Source organism: Etheostoma cragini, chromosome 9 (genome assembly GCF_013103735.1).
Source record: "Etheostoma cragini isolate CJK2018 chromosome 9, CSU_Ecrag_1.0, whole genome shotgun sequence".
Taxonomy (NCBI): domain Eukaryota; kingdom Metazoa; phylum Chordata; class Actinopteri; order Perciformes; family Percidae; genus Etheostoma; species Etheostoma cragini.
Genome location: NC_048415.1, coordinates 25,618,380 through 25,640,703, shown reverse-complemented (window position 1 = coordinate 25,640,703; position 22,324 = coordinate 25,618,380). Strand labels below are relative to the sequence as shown.

Below are 22,324 nucleotides of genomic sequence, written 5' to 3'. Positions count from 1 at the left end.
AGACAGAGATTGAATTGTACTGGCTGTCTGCTGTTGGGGCTAATAGTGGATAGACGACAACCACAACACTCAGCAGCAGGTAATGGAACACCCTTTCCAAACTTTGCTTTTCCAGCAAGTGAACTATATTTAGATATAACTGTCTCCACTCTGTCCTCTCCTGCTACCCTCTGCTCTTCTCTCCCATCCACTTATTTCTGGAAAAGTTGTAATTCCATCCAACCGGCGGTCTGCTCCTCCACCAATCTGCTCTCATCGTACCCATCTATTTATCCGTCCAACTTTTCTTAGCACAATAATAACTTAGGAGTGCAGGTATGGGTGGTGAAATTTGATCAATGCTATTCCCAGGCAGGCATCACATTCCACTCAGCAAACCAACATCTTCTTTCTGTGCAGCAGCTCCAATGACTGTCTTCTGCCCCTATTCCCGTGTGTCAAAAAAAAAGCTTCATCCAAGCTTTCAAATGTGACCACAGCGAATAAGCATTCAAAACACCTGACTCGGAGAGAAAATATAGATCAGTAAAAGCCTTTTATTTGCTTTTTTGAGACTCTGTGTGTGTGCCTGTGGTAGCTTGTGTACTCTGTGATCCTCTCAGTATGTTCAGCTTAGTCCTCTTCTGCACACTAGTTGGTGTGGCTTTGCCCACCGCATCACTAACTACAGTCTCCATAGCAACAGTTTGCTCCCAGCTCATAATTTGCACAAAAGCAAAATGTCCCAATGTCACACACAGGCTCGAATAGAGGCCGAAACTCTCACCCCGCTGTGCTGGTTGAAGGACTGTGCGTTGAAAGGACATTTCTCATTTGTTAGATGTTGACAGGCTGCTGTTTTCTATTTCAGTTTCCTCACAACACACACAGAGTGGTCAGTACGGAGCTTATCAAAGATACACCAGTACCATGATTTATAGCATAATGTATATTCCTTTGTATGTCTTGTTGGGCAAATAGGATTGCATAAGTCTTCTTTTAATCAGTAAAGATACATTTATAACTGAAAACACAAAAGATACCTCATGTCAAAGTCTTATTCAGATTTCTTGTTACTATTTGTGTTAATATTGAAAGGAGGAACACAGAAATGCTCCTTTTAATCTCCAAGCATTTGAGTGGGCGGGCCGCTGTAGATGTTTGATTGACAGCTATGCCGGGGGATAGTTGTAAACAAATAGGCCACTTCCACCACAGGAAAGGATAGTTAAAGTGTTTACAGTGGGAGTACTTCCCGAAGGTTCAGAAACTTTTGGGGTTGAGTTTACAGGGATGAGTGTCGCTGCTTGGTCAAACACAGACGCCTCGGAAACTTGTGTATTTAGTACAATACTTTTTGTATTTAGTAGTATCTTTACACATGTACAGTGGCTTGAATAAATGTACACACCCATGCTAAAGTTGATTTAAAAAAAGGATAAAACCACATATTTTGAAAATTGATCTAAGTGCCTTAATTAAAAAAATATAGGAAAATTCAACTTTTTAAGGACACCAATTTTCTTTTTGAATGAATAATGTAATGTTAATAAATAAATGTTCTTCAATAAAATACAGTTGGCGTAAGTATACACCCCCCTATGTTAAATTCCTACAGAGGCAGGCAGATTGTTGTTATTAAAGGCCAGTTATTACATGGATCAGGATAATATGCATCCTGATAAAGTTCCTTTGGCCTCATCACATACCCTTCACCATGCCACCTAGAGATTGGGGAATGGGGAATTTTCCATAAAATCATCTCTCAATGCAAATCAAACCAACAATTAAGTTAACTGAAATAACACATTGGGTTTTCCAAATAGTTTTTTTAATTAAGGCATTAAGATCAATTTCCAAAAGAAGTTTTTTTTAATTCCTCTTGTTAATGAACTTTAGCATGGGTGTGTAAACTTATTCTAGCTTCTGTGTGTGTGTAAAAAAAATATATATATATGTATATATATGTCTGTATTTATTAAATAGAACAACAGACTCACTCTAACCCTCCTCCCTCTTCCTTAATTTCATTGTCACGGTAACTGTCACTGTAACTATCTAATAAACAAGGCACAAAGTTTTACAGGTATTAAATATAAATTGTTTCCTTTCTTTGTACTGATTTTTGTAATTTACAGATGTAAAAACCAAAACTGTATGTTGTTTACAGGAAAAACTGTTAATGTCCGTTTGGACTTAAAGGATGACGACTATAGTAGGAACAAAGTGAGGAGATAGGAGATAACAACACTCTGGCAGATAGCAGAGCCTCCTTTTTACTTTCATGCTCCATGGTGTTCCCCAGCCCTTCTTTGCTCCAATCCTCTCTTCCAGGACCCCGGCTGAGTGAATGAAGGGAAGGGGTTCATTACGCAAGATGAGACACAGATAGATAGAGAGGGGAAGGACATGAGACTTCAGTGGTTGCATGTTTTGGCAGAGATGACAGACACGAGAGAGAGGTTTGTTTTGGCAAATTTGTATTGGCAGGAAAGGAGGACCGCTGTGTTTTAAGGAGTTACCTGTGTTTCCTCATACTATGAAAGAAAAGAATGGCCTCTAGTGTTTGTCACATGCAAGCACGCACAAACACACACACACACTCACATGCATAAGCATACATACACAAGCACACCTCCTGTTCATACAGACTGGGATTAAGGATCAAATAAGTTTTACACCATTCAGTCAGAAGGGTTTTTTAGTGTTTGAACAGACAACATTTTGTGTCTGTGTGTCTGTGTGTGTGTGTGTGTGTGTCTGTGTGAGGAAATGACAAGGACAAAGTGGGAGGTGCTTTTTTGAGAAGTATTTGGTGGATGAGCCCAGGCTCCAGGAACTACTTGTTTTTCTTTTGCAGCACTATACGAACCATTTATGCAGAGGTGGAATAACTTGTGGTGTGTGTGCGTGTGTGTATGTGTGTGTGTGTGTGTGTGTGCGCGTGCGGCAGCTCAGTGGTGACCAAGAGTGTAGTCTACGGGGGGAAGTGCTTCAGCATTCCATGACAGGATGCTAGCGGCTTGTTTACACAGCCCACCCTGTCAGAGCCCAGAACACACACAGCTGCACCCACAAACAAAACACACGGACACACATTAGACGCACACACATATATGCACATAGACACAGTTACATGCACACTCGCAGGCAGAGTGTTTCCTTTCGCTAGTGAGACCAATTACCTTGTAATTAATGCCAGGGCGAGAAACAAGCTTTAGCACCAACCGTCCTACACAGACAGAGGGATGCTGGTGGATGAGAGAGGGTGGAGTGTTTGTTTGTGTGTGTGTGTGTGTGTGTGTGTGTGTGTGTGTGTGTGTGTGTGTGTGTGTGTGTGTGTGTGTGTGTGTGTGTGTGTGTGTGTGTGGGGGGGATTGAGAGCTGCCCCATGCAAATGTAATTTCTCAGATGAAAGCTGCATTCAGGTGATGTGGATGACAATGGTCATCAAGTCTTAATGTACTGTGTACATAGAGCAAATTCAGCTGAGTGCCTTTTTTCATATTACACAGTACTTTATGTTTGCTTGTTATGGTGACAATAATAAAACAAAACCAACAACACGCATGACTTTGCTGAAGTATACAGACACACGGCAGGGAGTTGTGCTTGTGCCCCTTAAACGGTTGAAGCATTTTCCGGAATTTCTATGAAATTGTACTTCACTTCGTGCGCACACAAAATCCTCAGTGGGATTTGTGGCTGGATACAATCAATGCAAAGAAAAATAACAAGCACAAAACTCGGTGTGGGGGGGGGGTGCTTTGCATCTGTCCCTGACGTATAGTTTCTCCCGCTGATATAGCTCTGGACAAACTCTTTCAGGGATAAACAGGGCCGGTCTTTGGCTGTGCCGCTGCATCCAGGTCAGTGTGGCAGGTGGGGAAGTGGCGATGTGGAGCTGGGGGGAAGGTGAAAAGAAATGGAGAAAAATAGTAATGTTAGGATGAGCGAGGGAGAAAAAAACCCGAGATTGTCAATAGCTCAAAAGAAGCATCTTCATTTGGTAAACACAACAGCAGTCATGTTGCAAATAAGACGCAGAGCACTCATTTATTTGATGAGTGACAACAGAACTTTATAATCTCATTTTACACCCGGCGTTTTACTTCAGCAACCACGGCTATGTTTTTGGAACATATGCGTAGACTCAGTCAAGTGTGAGCACTTGTGTGCCAAATCAATCGGCACGAATTAAGCATGAGCAGAAGGGGAAACTTGTTGTTTTCTTGGCACACGCTTTTTGCGGGTTTAAAATAGTCCGTGTGAGAGTGAGTGCTTCATCTGAACAAGTCTCTGATAGGTAAACAAAGCGCAAAAAGCTGACACACACATTCGGCAGCAGGGTTTAGAAGCAGGATTAATTGGTAAAGTAACTGCCGGGTTCCCTCATGAGCTGTTGAGTGTTTGTTGGGAACCATCCCAGCTGTAGTGAAGAGCCCCTGGGTGCTTCTACATCTGAAGCACGGTGAAACAAGCTACTCACTTTACACTAGCCACTGCAAACATACAGCCCAGTTGAAAATAAGCAGTGGCAGCAGCTTTTGTGTCACTAACATCACTTCTGAGGAATATCAGACGTTTCTCCGACATTAGGAACACTAAGATGCACACAAACTTCCTGTCACAAATCACAAAGAGCCACCTTTCTAATACACAGCTGCTACATCTGCCACTCATTCTTACCCACTGGCCTCAAACTAATGGCCTATGTCTCTATTGTCTAATGAAATTAATGGACTAGACTGTCATGCGTTATTGGACTTGCACTTGGCTTTAATCTTCAGCCTGGATGACCAGCATGCATTTGAATAGAGAAAAACTGCACCATTGAAGATTACCTCAAATACCTCTGCAGTTCGTCTAAGGCATGTTTGGACACATTAACATCAGTTAAAAGCAGGACCATTCGAATCTCTTCAACTGGAACTGTGTAAGTATATAGGTCATCAAGCAAACAAGATGGCAACAAATGAGCTTTTCTGGTGGATAGGGAACATGCCAGAAGTGTCATTCCACTGTAATACAAATCATTTTCTTATTATCCTAGGGTTAGCTCTCATTTCTATTTGTAATAACTACAAAGGTAATTGTTGGGAATGTGGCAACACCGCTGAAAAGAAGTTTGATGGGGCAAGAAAAATTAGGGGTATGCAAAAAAATCGATTCACGTTAAAGAATCAAGCTCTACCGATTCAAAATCGATTCATAGAATTCTAAAAATCGATATACATATGTATATCGATTTTTAGAATAATAAGTATATCTTTTCATTTTGTAATGCCGTTAAAAACCAACCAAGGTGATGTACACTATCACATAGGAAAAGTAATAAAAGTAAATGTCAAAATGTTTTTGAGAATCGTATTTGAATCGAAAGTCGTCTAAAAATTGATATTGAATCATGACATTTTCTGAATGGTGCCCCCTAAGAAACATGAGCATTCAATCAGAAACATCAAAACCAAGGTGATTAGTCAAATAATGACGATGATGATAAGGACTTGATTACTCAAACTGTTGCATCAGTTTACAGACCAACCTACTGGTTAAACACTGAGCTATTTCATTTAGTGAAGAAAATGCAACAGTTTATCTGTGCCATGAGGAGTTATCACCAGCATTTCAGGTTTTCTAAAGTCTTTTAGATAATCTGGCTAAACGGTTGTCTTGACCTGTCCTTGCATGAGTGTTGCAGGGTTTCCATATGTCAGAAATCGCTTTGGTGGGAAAGTTATCATAACTAAAAGAAATGACGGCCAATCCTACAAAAATATGGTTCAGGTTGTAATAAATGGGTACTTTGCCTTCAGTGCAATCTGTCTGGCAATCTTGCCGGAGAAAAATAAATCTGATATTAATATGTGTTAAATGTAACTTGGGGTTAAGGGATAAAGTCGTGCAAAGAGAAAGAAAGGTTGGGGCACAAGATGCAAATGGTTTCAGTTGCCAGGGGCGATGCTAGGGGCTTTCCTGAAGGGTTAGACGTACTGTACCAGCAGTCAGTTGCCATCGATCACCTGTGTGCGTGGGCGTGTGTATGTTTGTGTGTGTGTGTGTGTGTGTGTGTGTGTGTGAAGAGAGTCAGGGGGTTCTGCTTGTCACAACGCTCTAATCCTGAGTGACATTTATTCAACCGAGGCCTTAGCTCATTCATCCATCCATCACATTCTATTCCTGCTTTTCCATCCTTTGCTCTGCGCTTTATGTCCTATCCTCCCTCTCCGCTTGTTGCTTCAGACAGACCAGCAAACCAACCCTGCATACCAAGTACTCACAAACACCGACACACGAACACGCTAAGACTCTGGTGTGGCACTGTAGGTTTGTATAGTGTGGTCTTATCTGGTCTATGTTGGGTCATGCAGATGTGAGCGGTAGTTTTTATTTGTGAAAGAGAGCGTCTCTGAGTGTGTTCACCTGGGAAGCTGCCATGACTGATGCACCAGAAGATATTAGTGTGATGGGATGGAAGGTAGTAGGGGTGGGTGTGTGTGTCTGTCTGTCTGTCTGTCGGTGTGTGTGTGTGTGTGTGTGTGTGTGTGGTTGGGTTTCTGATCATAGAGGAAGTCTTTAAGCTTCTGTGTGGGTGGGTGTGGAGCAGCCATGACAGATGAATTGGAAGATTCTTTCATTAGTTGTGTTTGAAGCTCAGCGGGGTCACGGAAACAACGGATATTTATTTACAAAAGGCTGAATTATTCCCCTGCTGACACACATGCACACACATACTCTCACACACGGAGACTGGGAGGTCTTTCATGGAACATGCTCCCAAAAGGTAATAATATAAACCACTCGGCAGGAGAAGTAAACCATGGACCCGCTCCACCTTTTTCTCTTTGTCTTCCCCTCTTGGCCTTTCCTGACTTCTCCCTCCCTCTGCGTTTCTCTCCCTGGTGTGCTAGTGTAGCAGCAGTAATGGTGATGGATGCAGATGGAGGGTGCAGGTCTTAAATGTTAAACTTAAATGAAAACCGCTGTTCCATTGAAACGACAGCAGCTGGATGCTAGTGTTGTTTTTGGTGGCCTGTTTTAATTTGAGTCTAGTCCTTTTAGATTGTAATAGTTGTGCTCTTATACTTACTCTCATTCTCTTTTTAGTCTAGTCAAGATTCAGTCAACGAAAAGTCCAAGCATTTCTGTCTTATTTTAGTCCAAATTATCCATGACTATTTTAGTCTAGGTTTAGTCTACACATTTTCAATCAGGAGAAACAAGTTTGCAGATATGCAAATCAGGTTTATCATTGTACAGCTCAATAAAATGTAAAGTCTTTGGCAATTAGACTCCATTGCTATATATATATATATATATATATATATATATATATATATATATATATATATATATATACACACACACACACACACACACTCCTTGCCTGACAGCTGATAGCAAAGGGAGAAACAAATTATTTAAAGCAGGGTTGTGACTCTGTGATTGGCCCTTGCAATTTGTGTAGGAAGGAACAAAGAACACACGCACACACGCACACACACACGCACACACACACACACGTTCTTCTCAGTCGTTTTCACCTCTAAAGTCTAAAGCCAGCTTCCAAATACATTAACCACCGCCTCATGAGTTGGCATGAGCTTTCTACATTAATGTCTTGACTTACCTCAGTTTTATCATGGAATGGCTCGAGATGTCTCTTAAGGTTCGTGTTTTTTTCTCCCTGTGATTTTGTGGCTGCATTTCAGCCCATCTTTTTCCACGACACATTCCGTTTTCTTTTCCCCTTCTATGTAAAGAAGAATTTTCCAAATGTCTATTCTTTTTCTCCCAAAGATGACCTCCGGCCGGCCACGTTCCCTTTCTCTTTGTCAGACTTCATTTTGTCTGTTGTCGTTTACGCTCGTCTCAGTCTCTCTAACTCACCGCTGCATCTTCTAAATGAAATGATGCCGTGATGCAGCCCCTAAAGTGAGACAGAGGGAACAGAAATACTGCAAAATAATTATAATAACGCGACTAAACAAGACAAAATAACATTTAAGTCACGTTTTGGTCAACAAACAGGAAGAGATGTTTTTATTTCGTAAACCACATTTGGTCTTGTTTTTATTAAACAACAATATTGCAGCATTTACTCTGCGTCTCGTTTTCGTCACGTGATGAAGGCTCGTTGACGACAATATTTTGTTGTCATCATTTTTGTCGACGAAAACATCACTACTGGGCGCATTCAGTGTTATTTAACACTTACATTTACATAAATACACTTGCACCACCCAGACCATGTATCAAAGGGGAACTAGATCCTCAGTTGAAATTCTGATGAAATTCAAGAGGAGAAAAACTAATATACTAATAAATAACCATTAATAACTAATAATAATAAAAAAAATCCAAATCAAGTTTCTTGGTTTAACAGTTAAATGGGTATAGCCGTTCCATTTGAATGATTAAACATGTATTTTGTCTATGTCAATGATGTTCTCTTTCCCTGGATTGGTCATGTGCCGCTGGAGGTTCCGCCAGTTGTCCGTCCCCATCGGTTTTCTTTGTGTTGGCGCCCCAACCTCGAGTAGATTTCTGAGGACTATGGTTACCTGGTCCTCAGATCCCTGCAGGGTAAATCCAGACAGCTAGCTAGACTATCTGTCCAATCTGAGTTTTCTCTCGCATGACACGTTTTTTTTGCAGAGACACCGCGGCTCTGCCCGCTGCTCAGTGCCGTCCAAGACGCTTGTGATTGGTTTAAAGAAATAACAAGAAAACCAGAGCAGGTTCTTCTCCAATCCCACAATGCTGTGTTGAGTAACCAGTCCTCACTTTGCATCGCTGTGGAGGAAGGTCTGGCAAGGCGAGACTAAAAAAGATCTAATCTAAAGATTTTTCAAACATGGAGATTCTGGTCAGGTTGCAAATCTACATTTTGTGGTGCCCTCTGCAGTTTTTGACAACCAGAAGCCCTCTAGAGCAATGTTTTATGAGAAAGTCCCTCTTATATTTGTATTGTGCACGTCCACGAGGATTCACACACACAAGCATGCAGTCGGTCTTTTGGATTTACATTCTGCTTTTGGTTTTGCGCTGTTCCGATGATTGCGTCATCAACACACTAACAAATGTAACAATATGCTAACGAAAATCTAAGATGAAGACTGAGTCAATGTTTAAAAGTCACAAATTCAAATAGTAAAACAATCCCCTTTGCAAGTGTTTTATGAAAATGGACTCAACACCTGTTTAGTCCTAAAGGATAGATATAATTATTCTTCTCAAATATTAAATTAAATTAAACTAAATGTTCTTATTTGGTTTCACAAGCAGTCAAAGAGATTTAAAGCTGTTGTTTTTTCCTGACAGGCAGCTAGTGTTAGGATGTGATAGATATAATGTACAGTATGAGCAGCATTGGCCTGTTTCATGTTATTTATACAGGGGATAGAGATGGCGGGTCATCAGAGCTGCTAAGCGAGGTTGTTTGTGTGTTCTAGCATATATACACGTTTCACCGGACTGTTTCAAGTTTAATGAAGGTAATATTTAATAGTATTCAAACATATTTGGCATTGAACAGAAAAAAAAATCCTCTGGTGGTTTAATCACTCACTCTCATCTCAGCCCAACTGAGACGTGACACAATAGTCTCTCTCTCTCTCGCTCTCTGTCCGAAATAAGGACAGATGTTCTTCGGCTCTTTTGTCTCTGAAGACTCTGAGGCAGACAGTCATGATTTACTCAAAGTAGGACTCTGAGTGTGTCTGCTCAATGATTCAGAGCAATGAGCTCATCCACACTATATTTATGTGTGTAAGGGGATTTTTTTATCAATGGAGAGCAGGGTGAAGCGTCTTCAACAAATTAATTTTTACAAACTTCTCCGGCAGCTATGGACTTTCAAAACTTATACACAGTACTTATATCAGGCTTTCCCAGTGCAGGGCTATTAACATGATTGGCTAAACCTGGCATGAGAAATGTCCCTGATAATGAGGCCTTTTGTAGCCCTGAAATTCCTTAAACACTGTCCAACCTCTAGAATCCTTCGTCCATATAATTTAATTCAGGTGATGCTAATGAAGCATTTAAAAAATGGGCATGTTTGTGTGTGTTCATGTGAAGGACGACAGACGAAGCTGAGGGTGGGTGGGAGATTAGTGTTAGACGATGGTGATTGAGTACAGCCATATAACACAATGCGCTTGCCTGTGGTTAAAGGGCTCATTTCTACCAGACTGCAATGCTGCAGGGACTGAATGAAAGGAGTGTGAAAGAAGGAAGAGAGGAGGAGTGGGACCTCTCCATCACTCCGACTATACGACCTTCCAAGAGTCACGCTGGTACAAAACTAATGCCTCAACATATTATCTGAATATGCTGCATTATCACTAGGCCTCTCCCTTTCACTAACACTATTGCAGTCTTTCACCTGCAAATACACACCCAAGAACACAATGCAGAGACACACACGGATGCACGAGTGTTTCCCCTTTACAATATTTGATGATGAAATATTTGCGCACTGCAGGTCAGAGATAGAGAAAGGGAATGGGAGAAAGATGGAGAGAGCATGTCACAAAGAGAAAGGGAGTTTAGCCTTCTGACTGGCCTCTCTCTCTCTCTCTCTCTGTGCTCTGTATTGTGTGTGTGTGCAGAGTAGCGTTGTAGTCACTTCAGGAGATAACGTATAGACTTCCTGGACAACAGCAAGGTCAACACAGGCGCGCCATTGCAACACTTACTAATGCATGCGCACAATGGCCACAATCTTGCACACAATAGAGGGAGAGGGAGAGACAGGGGAGATAAGAGCAAAATGTCACACCCTTATTTTGCATGAGAAATAGCTGGAGAGGAGAGCGGTCACAGTTGCTAATAATTTTTACCGAATGACCGGTGGCATTCATATGATACCATAATTGCACACTCGCGAGCCTCCAATCTGACCTAGTATCATAACAAGATGTTGCTAGCATCTGTAACTTGGACCTCTACTATAGCTTCTTTTGACTGGGCCACAGCCGTGTGTTCCCAGCACATTTAAAAAATATTTTAACCTCCACAAATCAATGGCTAGTTGCTCATCTGTGCGTACAAGAGGACACCGCAGGCTCTATTTTTGTCAACCCAGCAACGTGGCCAGATTACAGCCCGGTGCGCCCAGCCAGGTGCGTTGGGATCGTACACTCTTTGTGATTTCATGGGCCAGGCTCCCTCGAAGCACCTGTGGCACACTTGGGCACAAGATGGGAGCAGTAAGCATTATTATAAGTCAATGCATTAGAGTTTGTAACAATCATAGCCAATCACGTTCAATACTTTCACCCCCTTTAACCACAGAGCTCTTCTTGTTACAATGCAATGACAGTTTGGAACCCTGTAGCGGTTTCCTGAGAGGAAACTTATTGCTGTCTTGGAAAGTTTACTTTTGATCTTGGAAAATCTCTTTCGCATCATTTTGCTCATCACAGCCTCACTTTTACCTGAACTATAGGGACAAATGTGGAGCAGCGGATCTGCTGGGCCTAATTGTGCTTGAGAGTGACGTCATCACTTTCACAGACTGCACATTGAACACATCCCTGCTGCTTTCCAACAACTGTAAAGAGAGTCACTAGTGTAAATAGAAGGGCTTCAGTATAATTCTACTAACTGTCATGTCTAAGGAATTTATATCTAAAATAAGGTCTAAATCCACAATTTATAACAAAAATTCCCACGTCTTCTTTTATTGGATTTACGCTTGCCAGAACACAAGGATTAATCTTAAGACGAAGAGTTCAGTTAAGCAAGTTTTATTTAAGTTTCAGCATTTAAGATTACATAACACAATTGTGGGTACACCGTCCAAAATGTGTACCGCAAACTGACCATTTCCCTAATATTTTATACTCTCTTACTCCCTTACTTGAAGGATCTCCTCCTCTCCCTCCTGTCTCCCGGGAGATGTTCCTCCAGAACACACAAGATCCAAGCCCCCCTTCACGTCATTGTATGATACAGTAATACATAAGATTACGTTTTCTCGGACTAATATGGTGATCATCCTAAGCTTTCTGTGGGTCTTGCGACTATTGTGCGCGCGCGCACACACACACACACACACATAACATGTTAAGCTCATACACTAACATTCCTTTTTCTTACATGAGTCAATGCTGAAGCCAACTAGCTGAATGTACACACTGTCGTAATAGGAATGTGTTTTCCCTGGAAGCCGCCACCACATCTCAAAGCAATAGACTGTAATACTGAAAATAATACATCTAGATTATAGAAATATTTATTCACATGACACACAGAGCTTTAGTCTGCATAGCCGCTGGTTGAAAAATCAGCACTATTTCATGTTGTAGAATAATTAACCGGATTAACACACTAATTACAGTGACTGAAACAGGACAGTAGCGCTTTAAATAAGTAGCCCGGAACAACAAATTGTTGAAACATGAATGTATTACATTGATTAAATAAGTTTCTTAATTACTTCAGTTGTAGCTTAACCATATCATATGTTCTACTTCAGTACACTTCAAGAACAAATATTGCTGGGACCAATACATCAAATTAAATATAGATTAAAAAGAAGATTTAATATGCAGTATTTACATTTCAGACACCACCACGGACTATTTGTGTAACAATTACATAGCCACACCCGATGATTCAACCTAGTCTTGTTTTGTAAGATTACTTTTGGAGTCTTTTGTGGACAATGTGATTGATGGTCCCGAGGTAATAGAACTGGTCCGAGGTAGATGGAGGTCCTTGACTGGAAGACGTAGTGTCTGAGTGTGTGCGTGTGTGTATATGTTTCTGCAGGGCAGGATCGCAGCGAGGCGGCTCTCATCAGGCGTTTTAAGGGCGATGGTGTCCGCTACAAGGCCAAGCTTATCGGCCTGGACGAGGTCACTGCAGCCCGTGGAGACAAACTGTGCCAGGACTCGATGATGAAGCTCAAGGTAAGGAGGGTTTCTCTTTTCTCTTTTGATGTGCCCTAAATTAACAATTGATCTGCTCTTTAAAGGTACTTCTTAAAGCTTGCCGCTAACATGCATGTTTGCATGTTAGTAGCAAGAAATGACATAATTTATAATAGATCACCTACATCTGTGTTGCGTTCAATGACCCACAAAATCCACTGAACATCAGTAGCCAACAGTCCATAAATACAGTAGTTGTTAAACTTCCATGAGAAGGTTATAATTTAAAGCCCTGACGATGATTGGTGCAGGAGCAAGTGAGGAGGTTAGCCATATGGATGAAAAGGGGTGAATGTCTCATTTGCAAGGACGGGGACAATTAGAGGGAGAGGTAGACAGATGGGGCAGTTAGCAGAGGAGGAAAGGCTTATAGGATGGGAATCATTTGGATGATAGGTGAGAGAGAGATATGAGGGAGGATAAAGATGATGAGACATAAGCCATTTATTTATTTCTTTATAACAAGAGATCTTCTGATACCAATACCAGTATCGGAAACGCCTTGAATACTTTCTAAAATGCTGGTATTGGAGTTTATGTATCAATCTGATACACAGAATTTAGTCCTTCTGAAAATCTAAGTTAAAGTAGTTTTTTGTCCTTTTTCCGTTACAACAGGCAAACTAGATAGTTAACTAAACTAGTAGTTAGTAAACTAGATTGTTTGTATGTTCATGGTTGACAAAAAGTTTAACCTGAGCCAGGCTGTACAAAAAGATAGAAATCATATCACATCCATGCAGGGATAGTAGTATACAGCTGTTAAAACATAATAAAATATGATTCACTGGTATCACAGATCAGTACTCAAGTTCAGGTATTGGAATCAATATCGGGAAGCAAGAAATGGTACTGGACCATCTCTATAACTAAAGTTCTAACAAACAAGATGATTTAGTTAAATATTTTACTGTAGTTTGCAACAAAAAAACCACAAAAGTATGTTCTGATTTTTTTGTTTTTACTTTTGTTTCTTTTTGTGTGTAGAGCGCCTTTTACATTATTAATTGTCCTTTCACACTTGGGATCCACATACTGCAGGAGACATTTGAATTGAGAAAACTACGTTTACGTTTTGTTTGTGTGGTGAAAACTCTATCCAGTCGGGGGCAGAGAGGACAGACAGCTCATTGATCAAACAGCTTCCCTCCTCCTCATTTATTCAGACAGGAAATCCATCAACTCTTTTTCCCTGATCTCCCCACCTCTCCTTTCACACCGCTCGCTCCCTCCTCTGATCTGGCTGCTGTCTTTTCTTCTTCTCTTGTGACTCACCTATGCAGATGGAGGTGAGGTGAACGTAAAGTGGAGTTCCACCCTTAGATGCACTTTTAGAGTTATAAATCAATTACGTTGTCATGAAATGTTGCAACGTAACTTTTTTTCTGTACCTGTCTTGTCTGTTTTTTTCAGTTCTCATTGATTACCCACAATGCTTCCCAACAGCCTAGGAAATGACATTAGGGTTTTGCATTCAGCAGAACAAAACAGCAAAAGTGGCTTACTGGGCATGCAATATTTGGTGGATATTTGTTTCTCAACCTAAATACCTTTTAATCCATTTGTACAAATTGAAAAATGATATGACATGAGTCACAGAAGCCAGGATAGCTCAGTTGGTAGAGCAGGCGCCCATATATAGAGGTTTACGCCTCAACGGAGCGGGCCCGGGTTCTAGCTCCGACCTGCGGCCCTTTGCTGCATGTTATTCCCCCCCCCATCATTTCTTCAGCTGTCCAGTCAATAAAGGCCTAAAAATGCCCTAAAAAAATAGATATGAATTATAAGCATGCCCAAAAAGACGTGTACAGACTATTGAGGCTACTGTAGAGGGGAAAATGATCTATGGTGAATTCCTCTGTTGTTGACAAGCAAAAGAAACGTTTTTGAGATAAGAGGGGGTCCAATGCTCGTTAAGAACTTACAAACCAATGTGGATCTGCAATGTTTCTAACATGGCTGTTTGCTCCATGTCTGTCTGTCTGTGTGTCGGTCTGTCCTCAGGGTATAGCAGCGGCAGCACGGTCTAAAGGAGAACACAAACAGAAGGTGTTTCTGACTGTTTCCTTTGGAGGGATCAAGATCTTTGATGAGAAGTCAGGGGTAAGCTCAGAAGTGTGTGTGTGTCTGTGTGTCTCTGTGTGTGTGTCCGCGCGCCTACGTGCAGCATTTCTGTGTGTGCGTGTGTGTTTCCTCTGTTAATGAGGCATCTCCGTGAGAGGGAGGGCCCCCTGGGGAAATCACGAGGCCCTAATTGAAACCCTGAGAACAAGGCCTCCGTAGATGAGAGAACATGGCTATCCCATTGTCTGCCTCTCTGAAAACAGCGCCAAACTGGTTCTAGATTATTCTCCAGGATTATACATTTTCCATCTTACATGGCTGCTTTTCTGCTTGACCGACCAGTTTCTCAGTCAATAAGTTTGCCAGTTGTCTTTTTTTTATGATAACCATCAATAATAAATGGTAAATTGATTTTACTGTTAAAAAACAATGAAATTGTGATAATGTTTGCTGTTACAATTCATTATTAATAATGCTATAATTTATGATTTTTAACAGTTTATTGTTGCACTCACACAATACCATTTTATTTTTTACATTACGGATTTTAATAATAATTTCTAAAGCTTCTAAAAAGAAACTTAGGAATCTCTGAATATAGCTCAAATAATCCTCTTTTATAGATCACCAATAAAAGATTTAATAAGGACAAATTAATATTACTTGATGCTTTAATAACCACTTATTAATCGTTAATGAATTATTACAAGCATCCAAATAATGTTTATAGATTGTTTACAAAACCATTATTAACCAGTGGCGAAGTATAAACAATCTATTTCAATTAACAATTATTTTATATTATATATATATTATTATATTTTATAATGGTAAAATAACATAAATTATGAGGTTAGTAATAATTGGTAAACATTATAAATCATCTTTTTCAACAGTAAAATAACTAATAACTATGGTTTAATTTACCATTCATTAATGACAATTATTAAAAAGTGTTAATTCTATTTTTCTTGGTCCGCTGAGATCACAGAATCACCTAAATAACCCAAATAACCCTAGAAAAGCAACATAGTTTGTCTCGACCTCACTGATGTTGGGACATATTGACAACTCAGGGAATTATAGTAGGACCAGTCATAGATAGAGGACACTCTATGGACAGATAAACTGGGACTTCAGCGGGGAAATGCGGTTGCAGAGCGAGTATTCAGGCGGCTCAGGGGAAAGTGGCCAATAGAGCATTGTGATTTCTTTCTCAAGGATCCTCTGATCGCTTGTGTCCAGGTTCCATTTCCCATCTGGCCATACCTGTCACAGTATCCTTGAGCAAGAAATAAAACGCCTACATTTCCCAGGACACTTGTGCTGTGGTTGGAGGACAGCCTCACTAAAAGGGCAATTTTGCTTCCGTTAAATCCCAGAAGCTTCTAGAACAATCAGTCCCAAAAATTACTGAGCGTGTTGAACGATGTTGAATGTTATCCACCAAGAATTACATTAGCATTAGCTAGCTACTTGTCAACCAGGAAATTTACAGTAGGCACCAAAGCACTTTTCCTCTTTGTTCCCCCTACAGGTTGGGAGCGGAATTGTCCATTACTGTTACATTACCATTATTCTTATATCTCATTCCAACAAGCTAATGAACCATTGAAACAATTTTATAAACAGTTTTTAAGGTACAAAAGATGTTGGTGTTGGATTGATCAATTGATACTGAAATCCATCAATATCAATAAATAAGGTCTCTGTTGTAAAGTGGGATGTAATCAATGACAAAACAATGTCATGTGGCAGAGTGTGTTAGCATGTGCGCGTGTATGTATGTGTGTGTGTGTGTGTGTGTGTGTGTGTGTGTGTGTGTGTGTGTGTGTGTGGTTGTGTGTAGGACACCGTAACCAGTGGACTCCCCCATGGCAGCCACATTGCAGCCAAACTTATCCTTCACCAGTCAAATCCCTCTTTTTTATAGTCCTCATTTCTCTTTGTCTCATTCCCCTTCCCGACGCTTCGAACCCTCTACGCCGAAAGATTGAGAGGGGATAAAGACAAAGAACCAGTGATAGATAGAGAGGTAGGAAGTCAAAGGGAGATAGTGTGGAAGTGAAGAAAGGAAAGAAAGGGTAAGAAGGTGAGAGGATACGAGGATGTGTAAAAGACAGATGTGGGAGGGCTGGAGGGACAATGACAGACTGAAACAGAGTTAGAGGGATAGGTAGACAATCATTGAGCAAAGTAAAGCTCTCTACAGGGAGACCTTGTCCTCTGTCTCCGCACATTAATATTAACTATAGAGATATGATGTCCTTACTATCAGTCCTTCAACCACTTCTAATGGCTAGGGAAGAAGGGAGAGGGGGAGCCACAAGAGAGAATGAGGTTCAGGGATCTTGACAGACTTGTTCCCCTCTTGTGCATCAGTCAGCCGGATGGGCGGATGGATGTATGGGTGAACAAATGGATGGATGGCCTCTCTTTTGGAGGAGGGAAGGTCGTGCGGGATGGAGGGAGGTGGTGCTTGAGATGAGAAGAGGAAGAGGGGAGACATTCATCTAGCAGAGGGCAGACCAGCATGTTCTATCTTTTGCTCTCTTTGTCTCTCAGCCTCTCTTTCAAAACACATAGAGACACATGCCCTCTACCCTCTTCAACCCTTTTTATCAGTCTTGTCAGGGCCGCTGCAGCACGTCAGGTCAAGAGCTCACAGGAGTGAAGGGCTGAGCTCGCCGGCCATCTGCGCCCTCAGAGAATGAAATCAGAAAGATCAAATTAGTCCAGTTCTGCCTGCCGAAAAAGCTACGTGGAAAAGACCCCGGAGTAACGTGTTCATATGGATGCTTTGAATGGGAATTAGTGTGTGTAGAGTAGAGCGGGAGGTGTCTTGGAGGGGAACCCCAGGTGATGAGACTCAAGGTGAGGGCAAGTTCTGAAGGAAGCAGAGAAGACGACAAGGGAACACAAAAAAAGGTGTTGTTGGGATGGGGGGCTTTTTTCCCCAACTCAGCCCCTCATTATGTGTATGCTTGTGTCGTCACTCGTTAAGAACCTTTTCTCATCCACTTCTCTGTGTCAAACTGTTAGTTAATCAAACATTACTTATAGGTACAGTCCAGCTTATGTGTATTTTTACCACCTCTTGCAAAGAGCAAATAAAACCTTAAACGCTAACCGCTAATCTCAGTCCTGTCCTACCGGCGGGAACCTGGACAATCCCTGCAGGTCCTCGTATGATGGTCTCCCCTTGAGGAGGCAGATGTGAAGAACGGGGAGGAGAGAGAGAGACAGCACCCTGCTGCTTTTCCTCCTCTTCCCCCCCAATCCCAGCGTAACAGGGACGGTCGCCGTTCAGACTGTGTGTGTGTGTTTGAGAGAGAAATTGTGCGTTAGAGGCTAAGAGTGCATATCAACGGTGCCGAAGAGAAAAGAAGGGAGAGTACAGAGTCAGTATCGACTTTTTTCATACACCCACCACTTTCTGCGGGGGAAAAATCCACTCCCCAGAGAACGCATCTGTTTGAGCAACTATGAGCGGCGTCTGATAGATGATGCTGCCAGACGTGTCGGCTCCAGCAACGGCCGCCCTCCAGGGATTTGATCACACTGTTCTGTCCAAACTTCACCAAGAAAGCCACAACAGAAACAGCGGTAATTTACAGACTTGTTGGAATACAGTGTTTCCCTCATTATGAAGAGATTTAAGGGGAATAAGGATATTTGTTGTGCCAATAACAACTCATGCAACTGGTATGGGATTTATAAAGTGGAGGGAAAACCACATCCAAAGTTGATTAAGAAGAACAAGGTTATTCTACTCATTATCTTGTTGCTTGAGTGTTGCTGTGGAAGACCAATGTTGCTATTGCTTCCTATCGTTCCATCAAATTGATTTTCAAATTTAATTTGAGTTTCCCTGAAATGTCCAAAGTTTAATTAGGAAAAAATCCAAAAGCAAAAGCCCAGTTGGCATTCACATTCTCTGCCAATTTGAGAATGAAAGTCCCAAGTCCATTCAGTTTCATCTAGATTTACAGGTTTACCCTTTAGAGTACATTTAGATTTATTTTTCAGAGGAATGTTTACTATAATTTAAACTGTGGCAGTTATGATGCTTTTTCAATCTTAAAAATAACATTGAGTCCTTTTTTTATGATTAAGTAGAGGTCACTGCACAAGGGCTGGGTACTGAACTTCAATAGCCACCAACCAAATTGCCTCCATAGTTTCAAAAAATGCCTCGTCAATTGTGCTGTAATGTGTTTTTTTGTAGTTTGTTTTTGTTAAAATGGAACTTATAAAATTAGCATCGGTATCGCTACAAAGCAGGCATAAAAGAGCAGGTGCTTTCCTTCTTGGTAGCACTCTACCAAGATCCCTTTCAGCACTTTTTAAAATCTGTATATCAAAACATTGGCTAGTATAGGCCGCACCTGACAAACTAGGTACTAACTGTAAGTATATGTAAATTGTTTCTACTCTGTGAGATGTACTTGCTCCCAAGACGAAGTAGCGCAATTGAATTTATGCAGCAGTCATCTCATTCTCTGCTCTTTTTGAATCAGAGTTCCTCTTTTTCACCCCACCACCCACCCAGAGATAATTCAATAACCTCTGCAAATGAGGTGTGTGCGTGCGTGCGTGCAAGCATGTACACTGCCATTTTCTGGTCAATCAGAGGTGATAATAATAATTATTACTCAAATTATTTAATTTAGAAAACATGACTCATACAATGATTGTGTGTGTGAGAGAGAGAGAGAGAGAGAGTGCCAATGCCCCCGTGTTAAATTGGTGTCACCCTATTCTGCCATGTCTTAGATCTGGAATAGCTTCAAAGTGAGCAGATGTGTGTGTTTAGCCTCTGATGTATAGCGCTGCAACCCCTAGCATGCACTCAAGGGCTACTGGGTCATTATGTCTCTGCTCCCAGCATGCAGCTGGCATGGAAAATAACAACAAAGCAGCCATTTAGTGTGACTTTACGGAGGGGTATTACATACTACGTTGTGAATTGTGTCTGTGTGTGTGTGTTGTGAGTGAGGGCACAGATGAAGTGATCAAGTCGACAGCTTGCCGAGCTGCGATTGTCACTGATCCCCCCCCCTCTGTCCTCGGGAAAAACAGTGCCATCTGCCACGGGCAATGCCAGCTTGGCACTCCCCACCCAGGCTAAACTAGAGAGGGCAGGGGAGCTAGGAACAGTTTAATATTGGATACAAGGTCTCCGTGTGAGATTTCTGTGTTTACACTTAGGGGAGTTTTCATCAAACAGGTTTTTGGAAAATTGTATAGGTGACTTCTGCTGTTGTGTTTTGTATCTTTGTGTATGAATAGTTTTTATAGTTTCGTAACACCTGAAACTTAATTCAGCCATATTAATTCCTGTGTCATCCATGATATGTCATTTGTAAAAGAGTCTTTTCATGGGCGCCCCTGTAGCTCAGTTGGTACGGCGGGCGCCCATACATAGAGGTATACTCCTCAACGCAGTGGGCCGCGGGTTTGACTCCCCGTCCTTTGCTGCGTGTCTTTCCACCCTCTCTCCCCCTTTCATGTCTTCAGCTGTTCTGTTACAATGAAGGCCGAAAATGGCAAAAAAAATCAAAAACAACATTCTTTCCATCAAGTGCGTTACATGGTACCCAAGAGAAGCAAATGGAACCATTAACAACAATATAAATAAATTTAAATTTAAATATAAAGTGCATCAAACTTTTGAAAGATGGAAGGTCCTTTTCAAAGTCCTTCTTATTTTTTCCACCAGTTTCAAATGCAGTTATTTCTTATCAAATTTGGACAAAGAAAACTTTCAAGAATTAAGTTAACATAGTGACAAGAATGTTGCGTGGTATTGGCATGAAATCGTACATTCTTGAATGAAAGTAATATCACAAGTCAATGTAGTGTCTTGGCTATGTCTGCATTATTTATTAAACATCCTGGGTCATGTCTTTCCTCCAGGTCCTCCAGCACCACCATGCGGTCCACGAGATCTCCTACATAGCCAAGGACATCACGGACCACCGAGCCTTCGGCTACGTCTGCGGGAAGGAAGGGAACCACCGTTTCATGGCTATCAAGACCGCACAGTCGGTCAGTGTCTGTGTGTAGGCAACTGTGTGTACACGTTTTACCATGTAGCCGCTCTGTGTAGGTCAATGTGTGATTTGTCTGGGCCTTTTCTAAACAGCACAAACCTCTTGACATTTAGATAAGGACCCTTAAACGCCAGCTCATGTCCCTTTGTGCTGTTCCTGAAACTGTTCACTCTCTGGAGCTCTAGGTTTTGTGTGTGTGTGTGCGTGTGTGTTCACGTTCAGTCCTGCAGCAACATACTCTATATGATATTGAGTACCCCTCTTGGAACTGCTATGATTGTTGTCGCTGCTGTTGTGTCTATGTGCCTCGCTTGTTTAGTCTGGATCCAGCTGGCTCGCTCTGGACCGTATTGATTGCCCATAGTGAGTCGATGAAGGTTTGAGTGTGTGTCACCAGCTCTAATGGCATATCCATCCTCCCAGGGCCATGAACCGTGGCCCTGTGACTTAGACAGATACACACAGTGTCCCTCTTTCTAACACTCACACACACACACACACACACACACACACACACCAGGCTGTTCTCAACATTTACACCAACCACACAAGAAAAGTGTTGCTAATGAAATGCTACCCTGCCGAACAGCACAAGGCTAAGCTCTCGTCAGTCACCTAAGCTGTCATTTACCTGACGTGTGCTTGAGGAAAGGTCACGGTTTTATTATACTCCCATTTTTCAAGTTTTGAACCCACCATCATACGCACTAAGACCATTAGTTGTGGAGCAGACAGTGCGAAGGGAGGAAGCACAGGGCTTATGGCAGAAGCTGTAATTGGAAAGTAACCACTTTGATGTGAATTAACAAAGTGTCTCTGTCGTCATGAAGAGTAAGACTTAAGGTTGTTCCGCAAAGGCCAATTTATGGCTACATTCGCAAGTAATTGGCTTACTATTCAACTGAAAGTCTCCGCTCAAGAAGGATGTGTTTTATTTAGCAAGTTGTAGTGGAGATGGAAGCACACTAATTGTGTTAGAAAGGCTTTCGTAGTTAGTTTCTCAGTCTTTGTTATAACCTTTTAGAAAAGTTACAATTATAATAAATATGAATAAACCTACTTGTGACAGAAGCAACCATGTACCTAATTTGTAGCAAGTCTACAGCGAGTTTAAATACTACTTAGTGTCGGTCAAGTAATCGTTATTACATTTCCAGTTCTGAAAACTTTTATTTTGATCTCTTTAATAAATTTAAAACAAAATTAACAACCTGAGCAAACCATAACAGCAACCGCAAATGACAAATAATGTAATGGTTCCCCCATCATTGGGGAGTCCAG

The 22,324-nt window shown here is 41.4% G+C and overlaps 1 protein-coding gene across 9 annotated transcripts in view; it reads left to right on the top strand.

The window, feature by feature from the left end:
* The window catches only part of dab1a (DAB adaptor protein 1a), a 197,138-nt gene that overhangs the window by 154,175 nt on the left and 20,639 nt on the right, over nt 1–22,324 (top strand). For all 9 annotated transcript variants that reach the window (XM_034881340.1, XM_034881347.1, XM_034881344.1 and 6 more), the window contains 3 exons: nt 12,763–12,902; nt 14,928–15,026; nt 20,907–21,038. In XM_034881340.1, coding sequence (XP_034737231.1) covers nt 12,763–12,902; nt 14,928–15,026; nt 20,907–21,038 — 371 coding nt within the window. The remainder of the gene's footprint in view (nt 1–12,762; nt 12,903–14,927; nt 15,027–20,906; nt 21,039–22,324) is intronic.